A 22,508-nucleotide genomic window follows, 5' to 3' on the forward strand; every position below is an offset into this window, starting at 1 on the left:
CAGTTAAACAGGACTCCAGCGTCCTCATCCACTGTGTATCGAAAACAGGGACCTAAGGGAGGGATCCAAGGAGGGAGGGGGGGGGGGGGGGGGGGTTGATTGTAGGCAGGGGGGCGAAGGGGGTGGGAGAAACCAAGGGGAGGTATGAGGGAGAGCAGAAGGGAAACAGACAGTGTAAGAGACTGAGCAGGAGAGAGGGAAAAGTCTGGAGTGAAAGTGTGGGCCCTGTTGAACTTTGGGCCAGGAAAGGAGTGGGAGAGGGAACGAGAAATTGGGCTGGACCAGGAAGTTCCACTGGCTGGAGGAGTGTTTCCTTAGCCCTGGGAACCAGAGAGGCCACCAGCGAGGTTACTCAGCCCCAGCTTAGGGACTCACAGAGGTAGAATATCAATTGGAACAAAATGTAATCATCTGCGTCGGGGGAATCGCAACGGGTGAGATCTCGAAACGAATGTTTTGACGGCTGTTTTGAAACAAATGTTTTGACGTCGAACGTGGGCATGTTTTGTGTTTGTGTGCACGTCCACGCCCGTCCCTGTGCCCTCTCATGCGTGCGTGTGTGTGTGTGTGTGTGTGTGGGTGGGGGGGGGTGTGTGGGTGTGTTAGGAGGCAGACGACACAGAGAGCCCACAACGCAGCATACGGGACAGCGGCTACGTCGACTGCTGGGACTCAGAGCGCAGCGATTCGCTCTCCCCGCCACGTCACGGCCGGGAGGACTCTTTCGACAGCCTGGACTCGTTCGGCTCACGCTCCAGACAGACTCCCTCGCCGGACGTACCGGTCGCCCGCGGCATCGGCAGTGATGGTAGGACGATGGAACCCCCGGGAAGGGTCACGCCGCGCACACAGGTCACATGCTTATTGCGCTACCAAGGGAAACTGAAGAAGATTTATGTTGACGGACTACCTTTGTGTCGCTAAATATTTTACAATTGCAGTGCTAACGTGGTAGTTACACAGGGCTCGCTATTACTGTTGCTTTCAGTAGGCCGTAGTATTGTCTGAGACTAAATATCTAGCTTTGTCCTGGTCTGTTCTAATGTTCTCAATATCCTGTTTAAAACAATTGCTACAATTCGCAAGTTTCCCCTACCTTTAACTTAGTTGAGTGGGGTTAACTTCAGAACTTCAAGTTCCAAAACCAAACGCAACACTTTTGTTTTTGCCCCCTTTTATCATGAGCTGAACTCAAAGATCTAAGACTTTCTCTATGTACACAAAAGGCCTATTTCTCTCAAATATTGTTCACAAATCTTACTAAATCTGTGTCAGTGAGCACTTCTCCTTTGCAGAGATAATCCATCCATCTCACAGGTGTGCACATTTTAGAGTGGCCTTTTATTGTGGCCAGCCTAAGGCACACCTGTGCAATAATCATGCTGTCTAATCAGCATCTTGAAATGCCACATCTGTGAGATGGATGGAACAATATTTGAGAGAAATAGGCCCTTTTGTGTACATAGAGAAAGTCTTAGATCTTTAAGTTCAGCTCATGATAAATGGGGGCAAAAACAAAAGTTTTGCGTTTATAATTTTGTTCAGTGTATATTGGATATTCAGTGTAGGACACTCTTCTAAACAGTAGAGGAGAGGTTGCCAGATTAATCAAATTTGGATAGATTTCCCCCTGCATATTTTCATTCTCACCAGTTTTATTCTGTTTGCCAATTTGCTCAGCCATAATGTAGTTAATGGAAGATTTTGCCAAAATTATACTAAAAGAATGGGGTTGTTGTTGGGGATTTGGTTGACTGTGTAGGGCCACTTGCAATTCCAGGATAATGTTTTTTTTTATCAATAACAGATCTGGGAGGTTCAAAAATATCTGAACAATTCCAGACCAGTGGTGGTATAGGTTAGAGCACAGGGCAAAGCTATAAAGTGGTAGTCCATCAACAGCATGACTTTTCATATAAAGTACTCTGTGCCTTTTAATAATGCATTTTGCTCATGAAATCATGGTAGAATAGTCACTGACAGCTGATGTGATACTAGCTGTCCCTATCGGCTCTTTCCAACCTCTCCTGTTTCATATCTATGACATCATCTAGCAATGTGTCCGATACCTCAGCCCGGCTCTGCTATTGACATCTTTACAAAGGCAGGTTTGTGCGGTTGCTTCCTCAGGCCAACTGTTTAGAGATGTTGCCCTGGGTTACGTCACTTTGAAGGTCCTGTTGAATAGACGTGTTGAGTGATAACACCGCGAGGAGATAATAGTCTTGAATGATAGGTTGCAACATATTCCAAGAGAGCAATGTTTTTTCTTTCACACTTCATCAACTCTGAGCGATGTTCCACAATATGATGATACTTAATAAGTAGAAGACAATGTGAGTGTTTTCCATAGAGATGGTTAGAGGGGATAATGTTCCAGTATGGACGTCGCCATTGATGGCCTCTCCCATTTTAAGTTTGTCAAGAGGGTGGAATTTCCAACTTCACTGGCTGATCCCTGCTGATGACTCCAACCAGGTCAACAGGCTAGGGATGAATTTTACCAAAATATACTGCTTATGAGGAAAATGGCTTCAGTGACATACTGTAAGGGTATGGATGCACAGAAGAGCCCTCTTACCATCTCATTTATTCACCGCTAATGCAAGCACACAACACTTGTGCATTACTGAAATGATTCACATTCAAAATCTTATATTCCCTAATCCCCAAGCCTGAATCCTAACATTTCGTAGGCTGGGACAGGGGGTTCCAGAGACACTGGACCCCAGACAGAGCCAACCAAACCAAAAGGGACGCCAACAAACTGCAACCACACTGAAAGAGGGTTCACTCACATTGTCAGACCGATTGTATATATACATGCCCATTTTAAAATTATTATTGGGAAAGGAGCACTGTGTTCCATCACCTCTTATTTTAACAATACTCTGTTAGCGTTTGGGAACTGAGGAGACCAATTGGTGTGGTTTTGAAAGTAAAATGTGGACAAGCCGGATGGTCCCTATCCTCTTTAGTCCAGAGGACGCGGCGTCCATGATTCCCAAAAATAATTTCACATTTTGATTGGTCAGACCACAGGACAGTTTTCCACTTCGCCTCAATCCATCTTAAATGAGCTCAGGCCCAGAGAAGGCTGCAGTAGTTCTGGATCTTGTTTATATCTGGGTTCTTCTTTTCATGGTAGGGTTTTAACTTTTTACTGTCGTCTCTTCACTGTTGATGTTGAGACTGGTGTTTTGCGGGAACTATTTAATGAAGCTGCCAGTTGAGGACCTGTGAGGCATCTGTTTCTCAAACTAGACACTCTAATGTATTTGTCTTCTTGCTCAGTTGTGCACTGGGGCTTCCCACAGTTTTTACTTGTGCTAACATAATTGCAAAAAAGTTAGCCTTTTATATTCATAATTATGTATTATTATATACTTGGATTAGCAAACACCATTGGAACACAGAAGTGATGGTTGCTGATATTGGGCCTCTGTATGTCTAGATAGATATTCCATTGAAAATCAGCTGGAATACTGAAAAACAATGAATTTGAAAGACCAAAAAAACGGGAAGTAGGATATGTCTCGAAATTGCATTGCAGTAAAAACAAGGATACTTAAAAATTGCCAAAGTAGAATATAGACAGAGACTGCACTTACACAACAAGGCCATATGTTTGGCCAAATAATATACAGTACCTAGCTGCTAATATCGTTAGACTTATTTTTTTAAACAATGTCTGTTTTCTATTAATCAATTTGCAGTGGTGTGCTGTCTGCCAGAACTAATTAATTGGTGAAACGTGTGCATAACTTAACAGTCCCTCACAAAGTGATTGCCATTCAGATGCAAACATCATGACTGGTTGTGTTCAAATATGAGAGAAGTTATATGAGAAACATTCAGGCCACTAGGCTGTTGGATATCGTTGGCTTGGCTAGTCAAATCTTATAATATACTTGCAGTATTTTTAATTGATTGTAATCTTTTTGAAAAGGGACCAACAACCACACCATGTTCAAAGTTGCTTAGATCACGTTTCTTTGGTCAAACAACTACTAAACCTCTTGTCTGCATGCTTTATGTATTGAGTTAATTATTTCAAACGTATCTGTATGTTGAGGCAAGGGTAACTTTTGTTTTACATTACCAGCACATGTAATTACTTCACCAGACAAGAAATAGCCAGGGGATTAAAACTGCATATAGGTTCAAAGGTGCGTACTCGAATGCATCGCAATGTTAGCATGTTACATATGAATCCAGGAGAAAAGTTTAATGTCAGAAAACTGGTCCTGTTAAAGTGGACGCATTGCACTGAAGACACTAACTACATAAGTTTTATGCTAGCCATAAGTTTCCATAGAATGATGTTAGGTTATACCACATAGTACATTGCAAAGCAATCTCTTTAAATGGACTCTCATGAAACTTTTTGGGCTGAGATCCTGAGAACAATATTCAACACAACTTCCTTTCTAGGGCGAGGGTGGGTTATTGTTTGGAAGGAAGTGCAAAGGAAAAGGGTTATGTCTGTGTGAAAGTTTGATGTTTGTTTTGCCATTCGGGTCGTTCCACCACATCGGTGCCTTTTGAGTAATGTGATTAGTGTGTATGTGTTTGGGGGGGGCTTACTTTTTATTTCACAACAATATCTGGAGAAAGGGAATACTTTCCAAAGCACTTTAAAATACCAGTTTTATACAAGAGTTGTCCCTCTTGTCACTGGGCTCTTGTCAAGGCTGCAAAAACACTCACTCTGAAAAAGAATAGACTGTCAGACCAGAGCCAATGCTACTTAGTTTGATATAGCAAGAACAAGAGCTCTCCTATATGACTGTTTATACAAAATAGCAATACCAAAACAGGACCAGGTTTTTCTGGTGCTGCTACTGCCATGCAGCTTTCAAACTCTCCCTGAAAGTTCACTCAGGTTCATTCCAGAAATAATTAGAGGATACATGGGAATTTAATTTTAAAAGAAATTGGATTTGGACAGCACTTTGTTGTTTGGGGAATAATGGGAATTCTCAACACACATATGATGAATAGACATCTTTGTACTGATAGAAAGAGCCTAGCCCTACTCTAGCCCTATTTTAGTGCAAATTTTGGCTTTGTTTTAGTCCTATTGTAGTTATCTTCTAGTCCTACTCTAGCCCTATTCCACTCCTCTTCTTTATCTACCTCTCTTTTGTCACCTTTTCACCACTTTGTCATCATGTACTGTAGTGGGCTACGTTTGAATAACTAAAATATACAGTACAGTCCTTCCACTTGTACTGTGGTTAGTTCAGGGCTGATGCACCAGTGCTACAACACTGAACAGACGATATATAACATTTTGGAAACGTATGGAACTTAACATTCATAGCGTCAAGGTATTTCTTCATAACAACAAGTTTAAGTTACTACACACCTTTTATAGTGTTGATTTTAGTGTGCCCACACAGCTATACATCCATGTTGCTGAGTTCATTTTTCATGGATGACCGGTGGAAGACCAACGCATCTTGAGTCAATTTGCCATCTAATGTGATCCAATGCGCTGATCACAGCAGGTGCACTACGTACAGTGGGGAGAATAGAGTCCTGTTTGGGAAGCCATCCTTGTGACCTGCTTTTCTCTGGAAGACTCTGAGCTGTGTAACCAACAAATAAGATTAAGTCCTTGACCTATTCCCACATATGGTACTCAGTTTTTGGCAAGACAAAGACTCTGGTGGTAAACATCTCAGGAAGGAATTTATGTGGTGAAGAGGGGGGCAGATAAGTGATGAGCTTCTGCACAACCAGGTGTTCCTGCTGACAAAAAAATCTGACGGTGTGTTGAAAAATGTGGATCAATTCACAGCCGGGCACCACCACTGCATTCATCTCAACCACACGTTCTGAATTAATGCCTTTAAGGTTGACAAAAAAGTATCTCTTGAAAGTGATTGATATTTTATGTTCTGTCTGATGCCCTTTCAACATGTGTTCCAACTATTTGGGGTTTATTTATGGTTGGCAAAGTCAAAGGTGTAGTATCCAATGTAGTCCATAAAAGGTTGCATAGGTAGTGAAAGAGATACTTAATTGGCAGGCGGACAAGTCACATGATCATCTAGGCCAGGCCCCTGGGGACTCCTGAATGTACTGGTTTTTATTCAAACTAATTTCTGTGGCTATTTCAGACTTAGAGCTCTTAAAGGCACAGTCTGAGATGATCCTGGAGTTACTCAGTCTGAGATGATCCTGGAGTTAGGGTTAGGGTTAGCTGTCGATTTACTTTAGGATATACAGTACTATAGACCTACCTTTTTTTTTTTCTCCAGCTTTTCTTATAGACCACTTATAAGTAATGTTTATCCAGTATAAGATGTCAGTGGTTGGATCGCTTTGTTGAAATGCAAACATGAACATGTCATTTGAGACATATTATTTAAACACTGATGTTTGATTAAAAAATGCTGATCAATTATATCTCTCTTTGGTCTTATGATCCGTGGTCAGCTTTTGACACTTTTCTTTCAACTAACCATGTTATATCCCCCTTACTGTCATTCACTCTTCTCTTTCTCGCTCCCTCTCAGGAGGGAAGCAATGTTTCACAGGTTACTATGGTGTTTTGAAGCAAATCAAAGTCTCTCCATATCTCTCTCGCTTCCACCAGGTCGTGGCAGCGACTCGGAGTCCGACGCTGGACCCCACGGGGGCAGGAAGCTGCCAGACATACGCAAGGACGACATGCTGGCACGGCGGACATCTGTCAGCGAGCCCCGAGTGCTAGTGCCCTTCAACCAGTACCTGCCCAACAAGAGCAATGCCAGTGGCTATGTGCCCACACCTCTGCGACGCAAGAGGGGTGACCGAGAGGGCCGGGAAGAGGCTAGCGGAGGGGGCGGAGGCAGCCGCAAGAGCTGGAGTACCGCCACCTCACCCATAGGGGGCGAGAAACCATTTAGGTGAGCATTGGCCCCGCTGCTGTAAATTAGAGGTAATAGATTGAGTCTGGTCTTTCTCCAATGTTCACAAGTATGTTGGATTGCAGTTGAGATGCCAGTATGAATCATAGCCGTAGGCTGCATTTACATTGGCATCCTAATTTCAATAATCTTTTTTCAGAACACATTTCCAAACGCAGCAGTGGTGTCATCTGGAATCATACAGGGTTTTTTTCTTCAGGAAAAATTGCATACTTGCTAATATCAATGTACATGTGTATCATCTGCTTTGACAGAGCCAATCCAATAAACAGAAGAATATTTAAATAGCAGTAGGGGGCCATCACATATGTTGGTATTAAGCATTTGCCATATATTGAGAATATAACTTTTATGCTTGTATTGTTCACTAAAGGTATCACGGTTCTCCAAAATATGATTTACTGTCAGATTCCTTCTTATAGCATAAGCCTAACTTTATAAGCCTAATGATGGTGATAGTACAAGCCTAATCAAAATCCAAACATTAGCCCAAAACCTAATCTTTCCGTGACAAAACAAACCTGTAAAGTCATGGAAGGACTGCTCTGCGTAGCAATAATATGTTGTTTTTTCACTAGACCTGATGCAGCACTTTTTAAAAACAGCTACCCCAAGATATTGTCATTTTGCCAATGCACTAAGGAGACTGTGAATATCATGTCTGATTTGGAATGTGCATATATGTATAAGAATAGGAAAAATACTGTGTTTTTTTGGGACAGTGGTGTCATTAAGGGTGGGCCTGATGGAGACCAGATGTGTGTTTTGATTGGCTGAAACACTGAGAGAAAAGCCAGGAACATGCCGACTTTTGCAGACTTTTATTATGCAGGCAACTGTTAAAATGTGGGACTGACTTTGGCTACTATACTGTAAAACCTGGTTGAAGTGTTGGTGGCAACCGATCAAACAGTCTACTGGGGTTTGAGTAAAACTAAAATATGGCTCATCCATTTATCTTAATTAATAAATACTCATCCTCTTTGCTGCAGAAGATTCTCCATTGCCAATCATCAATATTTATAGCTCAAAGGAGGCGCGTCGTCTCTTTTTTATGGAGCTGTCAACTTTATATTCCACTGCATTTTTCATAGTTACTTGTGTCTGTGTGTGTTTGTTTTGTGCAATGGAATTTCTTGTATCACCAGGGTACCATGTTGTCACAATCTAAATGCTGTATATGTAGAATGACCATATTGCCCATAATGCTTTTCGGCTGGACAATCAAAGTGAACAGAGAAAATCTGAATCATATAATTACAGTTTTATAGAGAATGGTATTTTTAGATGGACGGCAAGCCTGAACATTTTACAATTAAATTATTTAACTGACTTCCAGGTCACACACGTTTACAGTTACACAAGTGCAAACAATATAATTGTAAATGATTAGCTTAACAAACTGGCTGTATAAACCGCCCCACCCAAAAAATAATGTCTAACATAAATAAGAGTTGCACAAATTGATCAGTCAGCCAAATTATAATTTGCTCGAACCACATAGCTGATTTGTTTTTCAAGTAACTGATAGAGCTGGATGTTTTCAGTGCCAAGGTTGTGTGTTGGATTTTTCACCGGAGCAAGGTTGGAAAAGTGTGAAAATGATTGCACTAATTACCATAATACGCAGAATATAAAAGCATTTGCTTGCTGACATAAGTTTTTTCCTTTCAAATTGACTGTAGTTTCCTGACTGGTAAAACTCACATTTTTCTTACATTCTGCACATTTTAAACTGGGTTTCCTGAGAGGTTTTATTAACACTCTGAGAATGGAAATTATGGTTGGAGTTCTTTAAAGCCTTTTTTTTAAAAATATCTTTCAATACTACAACTAGCTTTTTTGGGGTCAACTTTTCTTAACTCCAAGCACAACTAGGACACATTCATTTCCATAGTCAACAGTCATACAAACACATTTGCTATGTGACACAGGCATTGGGGATCTATAATCTATTTTTCTGGATATGGAATTAGTGCACCACCAGGATAAAGCTAGCATGCAAAGTTTGTGTACACTTACAAAGCTATTCATTTTAGTCAATTCAAAACAGACCCCATTTGAAATCAAACAAGCATTCCTTAGGATCAGGTGGGGCTAATTATGGGCGCAGTCAACACATGTGAACACACTTAACAAGACGGTCGTTTTTGTTGATGTTGAGAACGGAATGTATTTGTTTTTAAATGGCATTCTTTGAACATTCTCTAAACTTAAGTAATGTTTTCTTGTGGCTGAAAATTACATTTCCAGAACATTACTTAAAAAGAAATCCGAAACAAAGTATTTAAATATTTGCTGGATATCTTTTTCTTAATGTACACAGAAAATGTTGCAAGCATACTTCAAATAGAACCATGAAGAAACATATAGTTAACATTATGTTGGAGTATTGAAGTAACCACTGGAAAAAGTTGGTGAAATGTAACCATGATTTAACTTTTAAGAAATCTTATGGTGACATACCAAGAAAGTAAAGTAACTTAAAATTTTTTGACAAATTGTAAAGTGTGCTGATTATTGCAAAGCCAAACAATTCTGAGATAAATGTGGGCCCCATTCTGAGAATGTTGCAGGAAGGTTAACCATTCTCTTAAAGACCTCTAAGAAACATTTGGTTCTCAGAACATTGTGCCAGCTATGGAAGTTGACAATGGTAGCAATATATAAATTGTATTTCTGTGTTTGCTGTGATCAGAGATTGAATTGCATTGAGTGTCATTGAAGGGCCACGATGTGTTGTTAAATTTCTGTAGTTTTCATTGTTTTTCCCATTTTATTTGTCACATGCTTCATTAACAAATGTGGATGAACAACAGAATGCTCACTTAAATGCCCCTTTCCTTTGCAGAATTAAAAAAACAAAATGTAAATATTTAAAAGAAAAACAACAGAAAACACCCAGTAACCGGTTCAACGTCACCCCTAACACCGTCCTGTCGTCAATTTACTTGAGTCGAACTTGAGTCGTGCTCTGCCACGTGGTCGTATGTGACAAAGGAGTCACATCCCGTGGGGACTAAGCACACATCCCTGAGGGACCCTAGTGGCGGGTGAGGGTCCGTGTGTCAGATGTTGTTGCCTATCCTCGCCACCTGAGGGCGACCTGTCAGGAAATCAGAGATCCGGAGGGAGGTGATCAGTCCCACAGACATGAACTTAGCGATGTGTCTGGAGAGCATCATGATGGCTGCAATCGAGCTTGTGTGTGTGTGTGTGTGTTACACTAACCATGTCGCCTGCCAACTTGACCACTGCATCTGACCTTGTTGACATGGCTTAATTTGAAATGAAACTCATCAGTTTCACTCAGACGTTTACCGTAACACCTACAAACAACTGACACGGATGCGCACGTCCAGGCCTTGACATGGATGTTCCAACTGGAATCATCCTGAAAGAAATACAGCTTTGCAAACTGTGTCTCCCAATATTAGGCTGGAATTGAAAAGGGTTAAACCTGTTAGTAAAGGGCAGTAACGCATGTCTCTGATCAAGTGCACTGGTGGCTATGCATGTATGCACAGATCCGCCTGTCGGAATACCTATTTGAATACGGTGAGGGTTTATGCGTGCGTCCAGGTCTTTTTGCCACGGTGTATATTTATCGGTGCATTAGCATGCTGGGCTGAGATCATAAAATTAGCCTGAGCTTCTTACCCAGATCGTCGCTCCTCGACTGACCAGTGCATTGCCCTTCGTTCAACGTGTTGGTATTTTCGCTTACTCCGTTCATGTACTCTGAGTATGTTCCCGGCCGCATAGTTATAACGCGCAATTTTCTTCTTTTCCCGTGCACTTCCTCCTTGTCCCTTTCCGCCTGTTTCCACTGGTCTGTCGTGGTCGCTATGTTCTCCACCTGTTTATGTCTTGTGGCTATGTTTTGTACTGCATTGTGTTCTGCAACCTGTTGCTTGTTCTGTGTGTGTGTGTGTGTGTGTTTGCGCACTTGTCAAACAGTCCAACTGTCCAAGTCCCCACCCTAGAGGTACCCCGAGTTATAGCTCCTATAGTACCCCGACCCCCCGAGCCCCAATCCCAGCCCCTTCCCCAACCACAGAATCGGTCGGAAGAAAGACGGAACGGGAAGGAATACACGGAGGACAGGAAAGAGGAGGGGGGAATGATCTCTGCCTGCCCCTGGAGACAGGAGAGGAATGGGAGGGAGGAGGAGTTTGAATGCCGCCTCTACGCCCCACCTCTGCGCTCACAGTCCCCGTCACTCACACACGGAGAGACTGATTTGAACCTCAAAGTGACCGCTCAGCAAAGGTGCCAATAACTGAATGCCTTAACCTCTACAGCCTAACCCCTAAAACCTGGACCCTCACCCCAACACCCCAGACGAGGTACAAGGTAGCAGCCACCTTAACACCTATACCTTAACCGGTTAATCAAACAATGCCCGGACAAAAGTATTTCCTTAAAAATGCTTATGGTTCGTTAAGACCAAGCTTCCTACGACCCAAACATAACCCATTACCCACAACTGCTAACGCTATCTCAGAGGGATTGAGTGAACCATTTCACAAGAGCTTAACTTTGCCTGTTATTTTTCGACACAGGCAAGACGGTCGGTGCTCATTTGGTGTCTTTTGGGATTTGGATCCACTCCGTGACTATTGCAGCCTCTCTCTGGCCCTGATGATATCTAAAGACTCTGATTTAAGGTTACACTATATTGGAAATAACTGACATTGCAATATTTAGTTTTTCTGCGATTATATATTGTGATATGAAAAAACAGAGGATGTCTTCAGAAAGAGCTTTGGCTATCAACCTGACAACCTGACAGCCTGTACCCATCCTCTACAATTACAATTTTATGAATGTTTTTATATCTCAGAATAGGTTGCTAGGTAATAATATGTAATAGTATAGCAATAGCAACAGTAGTAAAATAAAATGTGCAATTGGGCATACAGATGCAGTCTGTGGCCAGAGCACTGCAATCTGGTCCACTTGTTCAGGGCGCCAGCCTTCACCATGTTCGTGACATTGTCTGTTGTTATACTGACTAGACGACTCTCACCTAGGCCTCAATCAGCTAAAGCTTCTCTCATCCCTGTTGCAATGTTCTCACTTGTATGATCCTCTGGGGAAAAGTGTATTGTCAGACTTATGTAGGGCTCCGCGGTCCAGCTGGACCAGAAGTCTGTTGTAGCTGTAGAATATTCCACTTGTGACAGCTCTGTTTCAATTTGTCTTGCATTTTTCATACAGCTCTGGGATGGCAACTTGAGAAAAATAGTTACGTGATGGCATTACATTACAAGGCTTGTCAAGCAAACGGATCATGTTTTTAAAACCCTCTTTGGCAATGTGAAATGTTATTGAATCTGTGTTTTTTCTCTGCCGTTTGGAACCTTTCTTATATGGTGTTTTTGCTTTGGACGACATTGAGATGCTTTGCACTCATCATATGAATATTTGTGGTGCCGCCTTAAATGATTAAACAAATTGGTCGTGTTGCTTCATGTTGTGGCAACAATTGCAAGGCACTCTCAACAAAGTACCTGTTTTTGGTCAACATCATCCTGTCTGTAGCTGAAATAATTCCATATAATTGATGATGCATTTCTTTTTGGAACCAAATTCTCAATATCTGCCTTTTTTGCCTGTTCCTCGCTCATCATTGCGTTGCGCGCAAGCAGAGCCTACATGTCAACCAAGTGCAGCAACAAACTCCATTTTTAAAACAATAATTATTAGAATTAACTGTGTATCCAATAACCCATAAATCAGAGTAAATTACCTTATAACAGACAGATATAATGCTAGTTTTCCATTTGAAATAAATCTATATTGTAGACTGATATATGTTTACCTTACAAAAATCGCGATGTGACTATTGCGGATGCGTACTTGGCAATGTCGATGCTGAAACGATATATCGTGCAGCCCTACTCTGATTATACCCATGTACACGGCAGGTTCCAGCATGTTCAAAGTCTACTTCCTCAATCTCAGTGGATAGTGCACAATTTTTCATCAGGAACTAGTCGAGGTGAAATATAGTCCAATATATAGAGAACTCTATTCCAATTCCAGGAAGTACGGAGCTTTCCAGACGAGCTGTGTTGTGGCACAGTGCTTTGTTGGTGTTGGACACAGCAGCAGCTAACTCTCGCTACATGTGAAATCCCCAGAGGCTTGGGTGATCGCCAGAAAGTCTTGCTGTTTGCAATGTTTGTGGTCGACCTATGTGGTCGTGAAAAAGTTGTCATCGGCTTCCATCCTGTAGCAACTCGTACTGACGTTTTGTTGTGTTTTTTCCCAGCATTAATTCCTCACGCTATGTGGTCTTTGGAAAGTCTTGGCTTCAGTTGTTGACAGCTACATTTCGGTAATCTGTCATACTATCATATCCAGAGCAAGTCAGTCTGGGCACACACAACAAATATTGTTATGGTCTCGCTAGCCCGAACTGTTAAATAATATTTCACATGCCCAGGAAATTAAAGTAAACCATCACTCAGGGAACATGTGATAACACCATCTGGAAGTAGGAAATTAGGGTTCTTACCGCCCTGACTGTCTACCACAACTGGGAAAAGATATGGTCTTCACTGTCTGAAATATTCTAAATGGCACATACTCTGATTGGAAGAGGATTTGTATATTCTTCGTATTCAATGACAGAGGAGGTGTTTATATTCTTAGTGGCCTACATAATGAATCATTGTCTGTACCTTTCCAAGCAATATGTAATAGGGTTTGGGAGAATATGTATTTTAGTTGCATGAATCATGTAAACAGTATTGAATTTAGTTTTTAAAATGGGATACTTCTGCGTGTGCTTTTGATTATGGTTCTGTAACTGTGTTTGAAACAATTCGCCCACCCTCATTAACAAACCCTTCCCGGGCAATGACCCGCGGTCTTGATGTTACAAACTTGGTCACTGCTAACCCCACCACTCTCTCAGCAGTAGCCCTGCCCGCTCATGCTCTGAGGAGCTGTACCGCCCATCGTCCTTGACGACCAGCTCTATGACGACCTCCATTGTTGTGACGAGTCCCCTCAGCCCAAGCCCGGGCACTAGCAGGAAGTTACCTCCCCTTCCTGTGGTCTACTGCGGGGAGGCGGGGCCAAAGAAGAAGGGGATGACCCTATCCTTGAGGACAGACACAGGAAGGAAGGATAACAGCGGCACCGCCAGCCCGAGCCAGTTCCTTCCCGTTCCTGTAGCCGTGGCGACCACAACACTGACGGTCGCCTGCCAGGGTCGCACAGAAAGGTCCGAGGTCGAAGATCGCAAGTGCAACAAACCGCCGGTGGCGAGACGTCCATCTTGGCTTGCAGACAACCATCCACCAACGTGAGCCTGTCGTCCATTGACTGCAATTGGGTGACCCATATGAAATGCTCAGTGGGCTAAGAGAAGAGTATCCTACCTAAGCAGCCACAACTTATTGGGTTTCTTCCTACACATATCACATATAGGGAACGACATTACCCATCATATCTCTCAAGAGACATTTATAAATCCTGGGTCATAAGCATGTGGCTGTGACCTTGAAAAGCAATGCAAAGTTCTGGATGGCACAAATGAAGATTGCATGACCTTTCGCAAGAGGGCGGGTGATTTATTATGAGTTGCTTGAACCCAAGGCGGATATAAGGGAGAGACAACATTTTCAGGGAAATTCATTACGGTGGAAGCATGGAAACTAATTCTTCCCTTTATTTTTTAGATTTCTTGGTTTGGTGTTGCATGTGAGAATTATGACAGAGGCCGTGTTTGAAAGGATCCAAACCACAATACATCATTGGTCAATTGGGACTGACTGACCTACAAATAACAACGGATTGTTATGCATAATGAAAGGGAGTTTGTAGATCAGTCATTCAACAGCTCTTTGCATTTTACTGATCCTCTTGAACACAGCTGGTGATTTGTCATTGATGAGAATAACCTTGCATGATGACTTTAACCGTTTGAGCTTTTCCGAAACACAATCGACGCAGATTTATATTGTATTTATTTATTTATTGTTTGCTTTGGCCAAGGAATGTTGCACTTAACAGTTGAATATATTAGGCTGTGCATGATATATTACATATATCATTGATATATTACAAGAATACATTGGAATTGGAAATAAAGTACAGCCTTTTGTCTCAATGGCAGATATGAAAAATATACAACAAATACAGGCAGCTTGTCAAAAAATTTATTTGCTCTCCATTTTGTAAGACCTCTCATCACTGGGTCTCCTCTTGTGGCCAGTCGTAAAAGGACCAGAAGCCACACGCTCCCTCACACACTCGCAACATTGGGAAGGCAGCTTTAAGAGCCCCCCAATACGCTAAAACCCAAGCATGGTTAACCCGAACCTATAATTTTGGTATTGTGGTCACGAAAGATGAGGAGCCCCAGCTTTCAAAAGGGGTTATGAGCGGGCTAATAAAAGCATACATGCTTTTATTGATATTTTTGCTTTAGACTGCGTCATGAGAGCCTTTCCATCTGAACCACACGAAGCGCTGTCGAGGCCTACGTTGCAGTCAGTCCAGTGGGTTGTTTCCCTCCCAGAATCCAGATCTGACGGTTTTTGGTGAGAGTGCCACCCTGTGTTCAAACAGACACCGTTTGGATGAATTTGGATCTGTACGCGAAACAACCACAAACCCATGTCTATGCCTTTTAATGACAGGATATTAGAATAACAAAAGACCTCACACTGCCTATATTAAAAGCCTGCAGGTGTTTTAGACACACTAACCGGTCACCTATGTTTTGTACTATTCTTATGTGTATGGATTGCATCATGCGCTAATTTCTTTGCGGGTTGCGTTGTTGTGCTAGATGTGTGTTTGTTCATGAGTGTTTGTGCTCTTTCCCTATGTCTCTGCCTCTGTAGATTCAGTCACAGAGCTGCTAGTGTGTCAGACGGCTCAGAGTAAGTGGTTCTTTGCTCCCAGTCGGACGCACAGCCCTGTCCTGCTAAGCTCTCACCTGCCAAGTGTGCAAAAGAACCCTGGGTCCCTAGTAGATCTTTCTAGTAGATCTGTGAGGAGCAGAGGGTTGAAGGCAATACGGTGGAGAGCTCTGGCTGTCAACCGTATTCTAGCCACACCGTCCCTTTCAGATTTACCATAGGTTGGGAGAGACTAGCTGCAGACTTCTAATTTAGACGCTTGCGTTCCGTAACCAGCTTCAGCTCTGTGCATGTGCTGCGCGTCACTCTCCCGAACACTCTGAAGCAAACGCCAAGACTAAACCGCATGACCCCTAACCCGCAAGGGTGCTGACTAAGATGAACCCCACCGTCTGGCCTCGCCCGTTTGTCTCCTCTCACCTTCCAGAGACTCGTTTAGGATGGGATGGACTTTGATCACCCTCTGGTGAAGAGTTCACCCCTGTGATGCATGTTTCATTCACTCGCACACCGTGTGAGATCTTCTTGTTTTTTTAATCTTTGCATTGACATTATCTTGACTCTGGTGGATGTTGTTTTGCATGGTTCTCCAAAAATGGTACTAGACAAACTTTGACTAAACTTTGACAAACTTTGACAAAAAATGATAGCTGATTATTATCGTATTTGTTGTGCATTGAGGTGTACTGACAGAATAACATTGTTTCCTCATGTTTTGTTCATTAATATTTTCGGTGCCTTTAGAAGTTGTATCTGTTAACAGTCAAAACACATGTCGGTTTGACCCCAAACCCTTTTCCAGTATGAACTGCTACCTAGCAACTCCAGTGCTCTAAAAAACACTAAACCATTTTTAATTTTTTTATAAAAATCCCAATATGTATATTTTTGGAATCTCTAATTGTCCCATTCTAACTCGTCTTCCCTTCTCCCTCTGTCCTTTTTTTCGTTCTGATTTCTCAGGAGTGTGAGTATGATTGACATGCGCTGCGAGGAGGACGCCATTCTGCCAGCGCACAGCCAGGCTCGCCACGAGCTCATGCACAACCAGTACAACATGCTGAAGGAGGAAGAGGACCACTGGCAGGATGTAAGCACACGCATAATCAAAAACCGTCACACACACACACTTGTGCACGTGCACGCTGGTAAAGTAGCACACAGATGTCTACATCGTTGTGTCTGTGCGTTAGGATCTGGCCCGCTGGAAGAGTCGCAGGAGAAGCGTCTCCCAGGACCTCATCAAGAAGGAAGAGGAGAGGAAGATGATGGAGAAGCTGATGACTGGCGATGGTGGGGCCACTTCTCAGAGGAGGAAGAGCATCAAGACCTACAGGGAGATTGTGGAGGAGAAGTAGGTCACAGTGCCGTCCTCAATTTTATGCCCTTCTGGTTTTCATTTTTGGTTGTCTCCGTTTACAGTAGCCGGTTTGTTAGGTTCCCCTGTTGACATTACTTATTGTGAATAGGGTGGTACACCTTATAAACAGGCCACTGAGTTGTTTTAGACTCATCACGGCCTATCATGACCTGTTCTTTTAGACTCATCACGGCCTATCATGACCTGTTCTTTTAGACTCTTCCTGGCCAATCGCGACCTGTTGTTTTAGACTCATCCCGGCCAATCGCGACCTGTTGTTTTAGACTCATCCCGGCCAATCGCAAGACTCAATAAGATTTCCCCCAGTAATGCCTTTGTCATCGGTCACATGGTCCGTGTCCCACCCTACCCCCCCTCCTCCCTCTAGGGAGCGGCGTGAGAATGAGCTCCGCGAGGCCTACCGGTCAGCCCGCACCCCGGAGGAGGCGGCTGCGGTGCTCCATCGCTACGCCCAACGCTTCACCATCAGCGAGGCAGTGCTGGAACGTCTGCAGCTTCCCAAACTGCTGGACCGGAGCGTGTCCGATGACCCTTCTGCCGCCACGCGTCTTCCCCTAACTCCGACCTCCTGCCCTCCGACGCCCGCATCCCCAGAAGACGATCCGAATGGCCCCATGAAGTACCTGAGGCAGCAGTCGCTCCCCGCGCCCAAGTTCACCGCCACTGTTGAGGCCAGGGTGCTGGGGTTCCCCCAGGGTCAGTCGCATCGGCCCCAGATACGGTCACGCACGCCCGAACCGAACCCCACAGCCCGGGGGGTTTCGACCAAGTCGGTGCCTTTGCTGACGCCCAAGCCTTACATCCAACCCAAGGGAATGCAGACCCAGGCCCCAGCCCGGCCTGGCAAGGTGAGGCTAAAAATGCAAGCTAATAAATCATTGCTTTACAAATGTGTTGTCTCTAGTATCATTTACTGTAACTTGGTGCGTTAACCGGGATTTATAATGGGCCTTGTTTTTTTTTGGCTATTCCATAGCAAAGCAGGACAGCTCCAAATAAGGGTTGAGAAACTAACAGAAAGTAAGATAAGCATTAGGTTACTAACAGATACTAAGATATGTGTTAAGTTACTAAAAGATACTTAGATACTGGTGTCTAGTTTGAACATTTCATTCAGCCCTAGTCTGTTAAGGCCACTGAAATGTCTTGTGTAAATGGAGCCCTGACATTTACATTAGAATAGCAGACAGAAACCATGGAGACTGGGTGTCATGTCTTCAGAAAATCCCTTTCTTTTTTTCCTTTTTTCTCAGTTGCAACAACTCGATTTAGCGCGACGGAGTGTTCATTTTCATCCTTGTAGGCATTCGCCAAATGGGCCTGTTCCAAAGGAAGATAACACGTTTCGGTCAATTATGTCCGAAACGTAACTGGAAGCGACGCGTCTTTCCACTTTTGCGGTTGGAATGTCTTCTTCGAAACCGGGTGGAGCCTCCATCTGAATGAGGGGCTCTGTTCTGTATTGACTTAAGAAGTTGACAAGTAGGCCCTCTCAATGTGAAGTGGGGCTCCGGGCATACAAAGAAGGCCACACAGCATGAGGAGAGTGAGACGGGGGGGGGACACCCCAAGTCCCCCCTCCATTCAACAGTCCCTCATTTGCGTCTGGAGTTTGAGCTCTGCTCTCCTCACACATACATTGAAGCCTTTCATTCGGTTCCGGCGCGTTATCAGTGGCTAGCGGAGTAGCGAACAGGCCTGAGGAGACGTGAATGAGTTAGTCGTTTTATTTCCAAAATGGGGACAACATCCGGTCTGGATGGTCCACAGTTGAACTGTCTGGTGTCGTCCTCGGTCGGTCGTCGCTGTGGGATGTGGTAATTGGGATGTTTCAGTCCAGCTGACCATTGTTAAAGTGCTGCCTGATTGATGTTTGTTGAGCACACAGTGACAGGCTCTCTAAAATGTAATCACTGTTGAAATGCTTCTATCCGCGGTGTGTGTATGTTTACGTTGTATGTATTCGCATCCACATACTTGTTCCCTAAGCTCAACGCCTCCCCCGTGTGCACTCAGGTCGACGGCTTGCTACGAGTGAATGGCGAAACAGGGAATGACGAGGTCACCACTCCAGAGAGCGAGGGGAGGACCTCCCCGCTACGATTCTACCCTTGCCCCGACACACCGACAGCCTCCTTTGACCCATTTGACACGCCCCCGCGTGCGGCAACTCCCCAACCCGCACAGAGCCCATCCCCCAGGGCGAGCCAATCACCAGCCATTCCAGTGGACGCGGAGGTTGGTTCAAGCACAAGCACCATGGTCCCACCTTCTTCTGTGTCAGGGGAAGGTGTCGCCCAGGAGAGTAAAACATGGGAGTCTGCCCCGCCGAGCCGACCCACCTCCCTTCCCGTGGTGAGCCTCCCACGCATGCTGCCAAGCCCACTTTGTTTTTGTGACAGATATAGGCACTGTTGAACCACGGCCCTCAATAGGCAAGGATGCCTTTGACTTGTGTCTCAAAAAAACTGACATCTGATAGATGAGACCATCCCAGTCAAGTCATGAGGATGTAGAATCATCTTTGTGTGTTTCCCTGCAGGAGCTACAGAGTGCAGGGGGCATGGTGGATGCGGGAGGGATGTCTGCTGCAGGGACACTGGAGGAGGAGGAGCCGAACACAGCAGAGGCCGCAGCAAAGCCTTCTCCAGCTACAGGTCTGTCCCTGTGCATTGTGTACCAAGGGATCACCAATGATCACCATTGTTCAAGCCTGACACCTACTGGTGGCCAGTTGTATTTTTTTGTTTGTCATAACCCATTAAATCATCCCAGCATTCTATGTTATTTGCATGCTAATATTTTCATGCTCATTGTCCATGGGATTTGATGCTCACTGTAAAGATGAACTACACCTAAATATGAATTAATTTTGTCTTCCCATGGTTAACGTTTCAGGACTCACTGTCTGGGCCCTGTGATTATGAGCTATAATGTGTCTGTGTTGTTTTTCAGTGTCTCAACAAGATTCCAAGGGACAAACAGAGGTGTGTATGAATGCCAAAGAAGCCAGACCTGACACCCCACCTCTCGTCCAATCAGAACCCACAAAGCAGCAAGCAGCACTGATGAATGCACAGGTGAGATTCCTTGCCAATAAGTCAGTGGCCCATATAAACTCTTAATATCCCATCTTTTGTGCATCTTCTTAAGGGGAAACCGTATCCGCTGGGATGTAACCTTTTTGATGGTTAGATCAATTTAAGGCATTTTATATGCTTTATTAAACAGGAAAATGGGGAAGGCTGGAGGAGAGTCTTATGCTGAAAGAGTAGTGGGCTGAGTTCATACCCACAGTTTATTTGATATGGTTCTTTACTGTGTATAGTACTGTGTAGCTCACTCATCAAGAGCAGGGTTTTGGGTTCAATTCCAGTGTCTAGCCAGTCTGGGAAAATAATGAATGTATACCCTTGTGTATACTAGTGTAAGTCATTCTGTTTAAATTACTGAAATGTTTGGAGATTCAGTCAGAGTGAACCTTATTGTATTTTTTTTATCAGGATTAGTAGCATTGTCTGAAAGTTTAGAAAGTACATGATCAATACAACTGTATTTCATTTCATGTCAGCTGTGTAGAATCTACCTTCTGGGGGAATTTCAAGAATGACCCTGTCACATTTGCATCGATTTGTTTGTAAGTTCCCTTGTCCTGATCTCAGGTCAGACAGCCCAGCCTGGCGTCTTCTCAGAGACCAGAGGAAGTTGCCGCCTTGGCTGATCCAGGACCTGTCGGAAACACACTCCGATGTGAAGCGCCCACAACGGGTAAGGAACAGCTGTATTCTTAAGAACATAAGGAAGGTCGCCCTGCCTTTGGCCTCTTTAGCCGTTATTTCACACAGCCCTTTGAGCTCTGCTGGGCTTTTTTTCCTTTGCCTCTCCGACCGTTCTTTTTGCTTTCAATCCCTCCATCTGTCCCCTCCTGTTCTCACCCTTATGCCCTTCGTCCTCCTCTTCCTCCCTTTTTGCCGGTGCCGCAGAGCTGACTGACATTGCCAGTTATCCGCTAGAACCCGGCAATCCTAGGTTAGGCCGACGTCGAGAGTTCTTCACCCCGTCAGGTAAACCGCTCGCTGACTGGTCGAGCTTGTCTGCAGTCCCTTCCGGGTTCATGTGCTGAGTGTGCGCAGGGTTTCCCCAGGGCTTCTCCAGGGGCTGGCCGACAGCACTGGGAACCCCTTTTCCTCACTTGTCATTATCATTCCAGTCCCCTGGGTCCCATTCTATTTGACATTATACTGCCATTGTCCAATAACGCTGTGTCAATACAACATTGTTGCACATGTTACTATAGTGTTAAAACATAGAGAGGAAAGCCACTTCACACGAAGGGTTACAGCGTTGTTAAATGTAGCACTTCCGCACCCGCCATCTATGAAACGGAAACTGGAATTGTTAGCCAGTCAGTAAGTGAAACACACCACCTGGCTAGTAGCTTCTCAGCTACTCTGTCTTCATTATCTAATCACCTTGATTTGTCCCCTTTCTTTTCATTCTTTCACCAGGCATTACTTTGTCTTTTTCCATGTGCTTGTAGTAACCGAACTACTGCGTTAGTTATTGTGTTTGAAAGATGTTTGCTTTCTAACTGACTACATTTGAACTCTGTTTCCACTTGACAGAGGGGGCAGAGAAAGAGCTTGGTAAAGTAGCGGTAAGTAGATTTCAGTTTCTCCAGTCTTTCCTGGTGGACATCTAAAAGGGTTTTTACTGTTTCTCATCTGGTTGAGCCAAGACGTTCGAAAATAGTGTCAATGCATCCAAACAATAATTGGACATCATTTAATGCATCGGTAACAGACACTCCTGGGTTGTTTTAGTAATGAACACAGTAACAACATTTACTGAAAAATGAATATGTTTGCGATTGGACAAATTCCGTTTGCAGCTTTCACGATTCACTTTATTTCCAGCCATTTTTCTCTGCTGTTTTGTGCCCACCAAGCAGTCCTTCAATTGTTTTTCATTAATATTTAGGGTCCTCCCTATCCCTGATGATTGATTGGTCATTCATTTCTTTTGGCTCAACCTATCAAATGAGGATGATGTACTGCCCTCCCAGCATTGCTTTTCACCTTTTCTCTTCATCCCCTCATTTCTCTCTCTCCTTTCTCTCTCTTTAGTAGGACGTCTTTTGCTAGCATGGAAATAGTGCTGTGGTAGATCAACCGTCTGTCTCCTTTCTTCCTTTCTTATGGATGTGTGTGTACTTTTGTTTTTCGTGTGTGTGGGTTGGCGTTTGTATGCGTGTTTGTGTGCACAAATGTTGTTTGTACGGATGTGGGCAATGTGCATGCATTCGTGTGTGTGTGTGTGTGT

At 43.8% G+C, this 22,508-nt stretch overlaps 1 protein-coding gene across 14 annotated transcripts in view; it reads left to right on the forward strand.

Annotated features, from left to right (window-relative positions):
- Positions 1-22,508, forward strand: part of LOC105026045 (LIM and calponin homology domains-containing protein 1) — a 101,447-nt gene that overhangs the window by 70,710 nt on the left and 8,229 nt on the right. For 5 of the 14 annotated variants that reach the window (XR_002196601.2, XM_034291614.1, XM_020045212.3 and 2 more), the window contains exons 7-20: positions 607-808; positions 6,608-6,899; positions 10,881-11,192; positions 13,852-14,241; positions 15,788-15,826; positions 16,769-16,895; positions 16,999-17,159; positions 17,554-18,034; positions 19,203-19,541; positions 19,729-19,843; positions 20,142-20,266; positions 20,849-20,954; positions 21,170-21,250; positions 21,812-21,843. Coding sequence is in view for 13 of the 14 variants with exons in the window: in XM_034291614.1 (XP_034147505.1) it covers positions 607-808; positions 6,608-6,899; positions 10,881-11,192; positions 13,852-14,241; positions 15,788-15,826; positions 16,769-16,895; positions 16,999-17,159; positions 17,554-18,034; positions 19,203-19,541; positions 19,729-19,843; positions 20,142-20,266; positions 20,849-20,954; positions 21,170-21,250; positions 21,812-21,843 (2,802 nt within the window). In the remaining variant the exon portion in view is untranslated. Of the gene's footprint in view, positions 1-606; positions 809-6,607; positions 6,900-10,880; positions 11,193-13,848; positions 14,242-15,787; positions 15,827-16,768; positions 16,896-16,998; positions 17,160-17,553; positions 18,035-19,202; positions 19,542-19,728; positions 19,844-20,141; positions 20,267-20,848; positions 20,955-21,169; positions 21,251-21,811; positions 21,844-22,508 lie in introns of all 14 variants that reach the window. The other 9 variants (XM_020045215.3, XM_020045217.3, XM_020045213.3 and 6 more) reach the window with 8 other exon arrangements.

Source organism: Esox lucius, chromosome 4 (genome assembly GCF_011004845.1).
Source record: "Esox lucius isolate fEsoLuc1 chromosome 4, fEsoLuc1.pri, whole genome shotgun sequence".
Taxonomy (NCBI): Eukaryota; Metazoa; Chordata; class Actinopteri; order Esociformes; family Esocidae; genus Esox; species Esox lucius.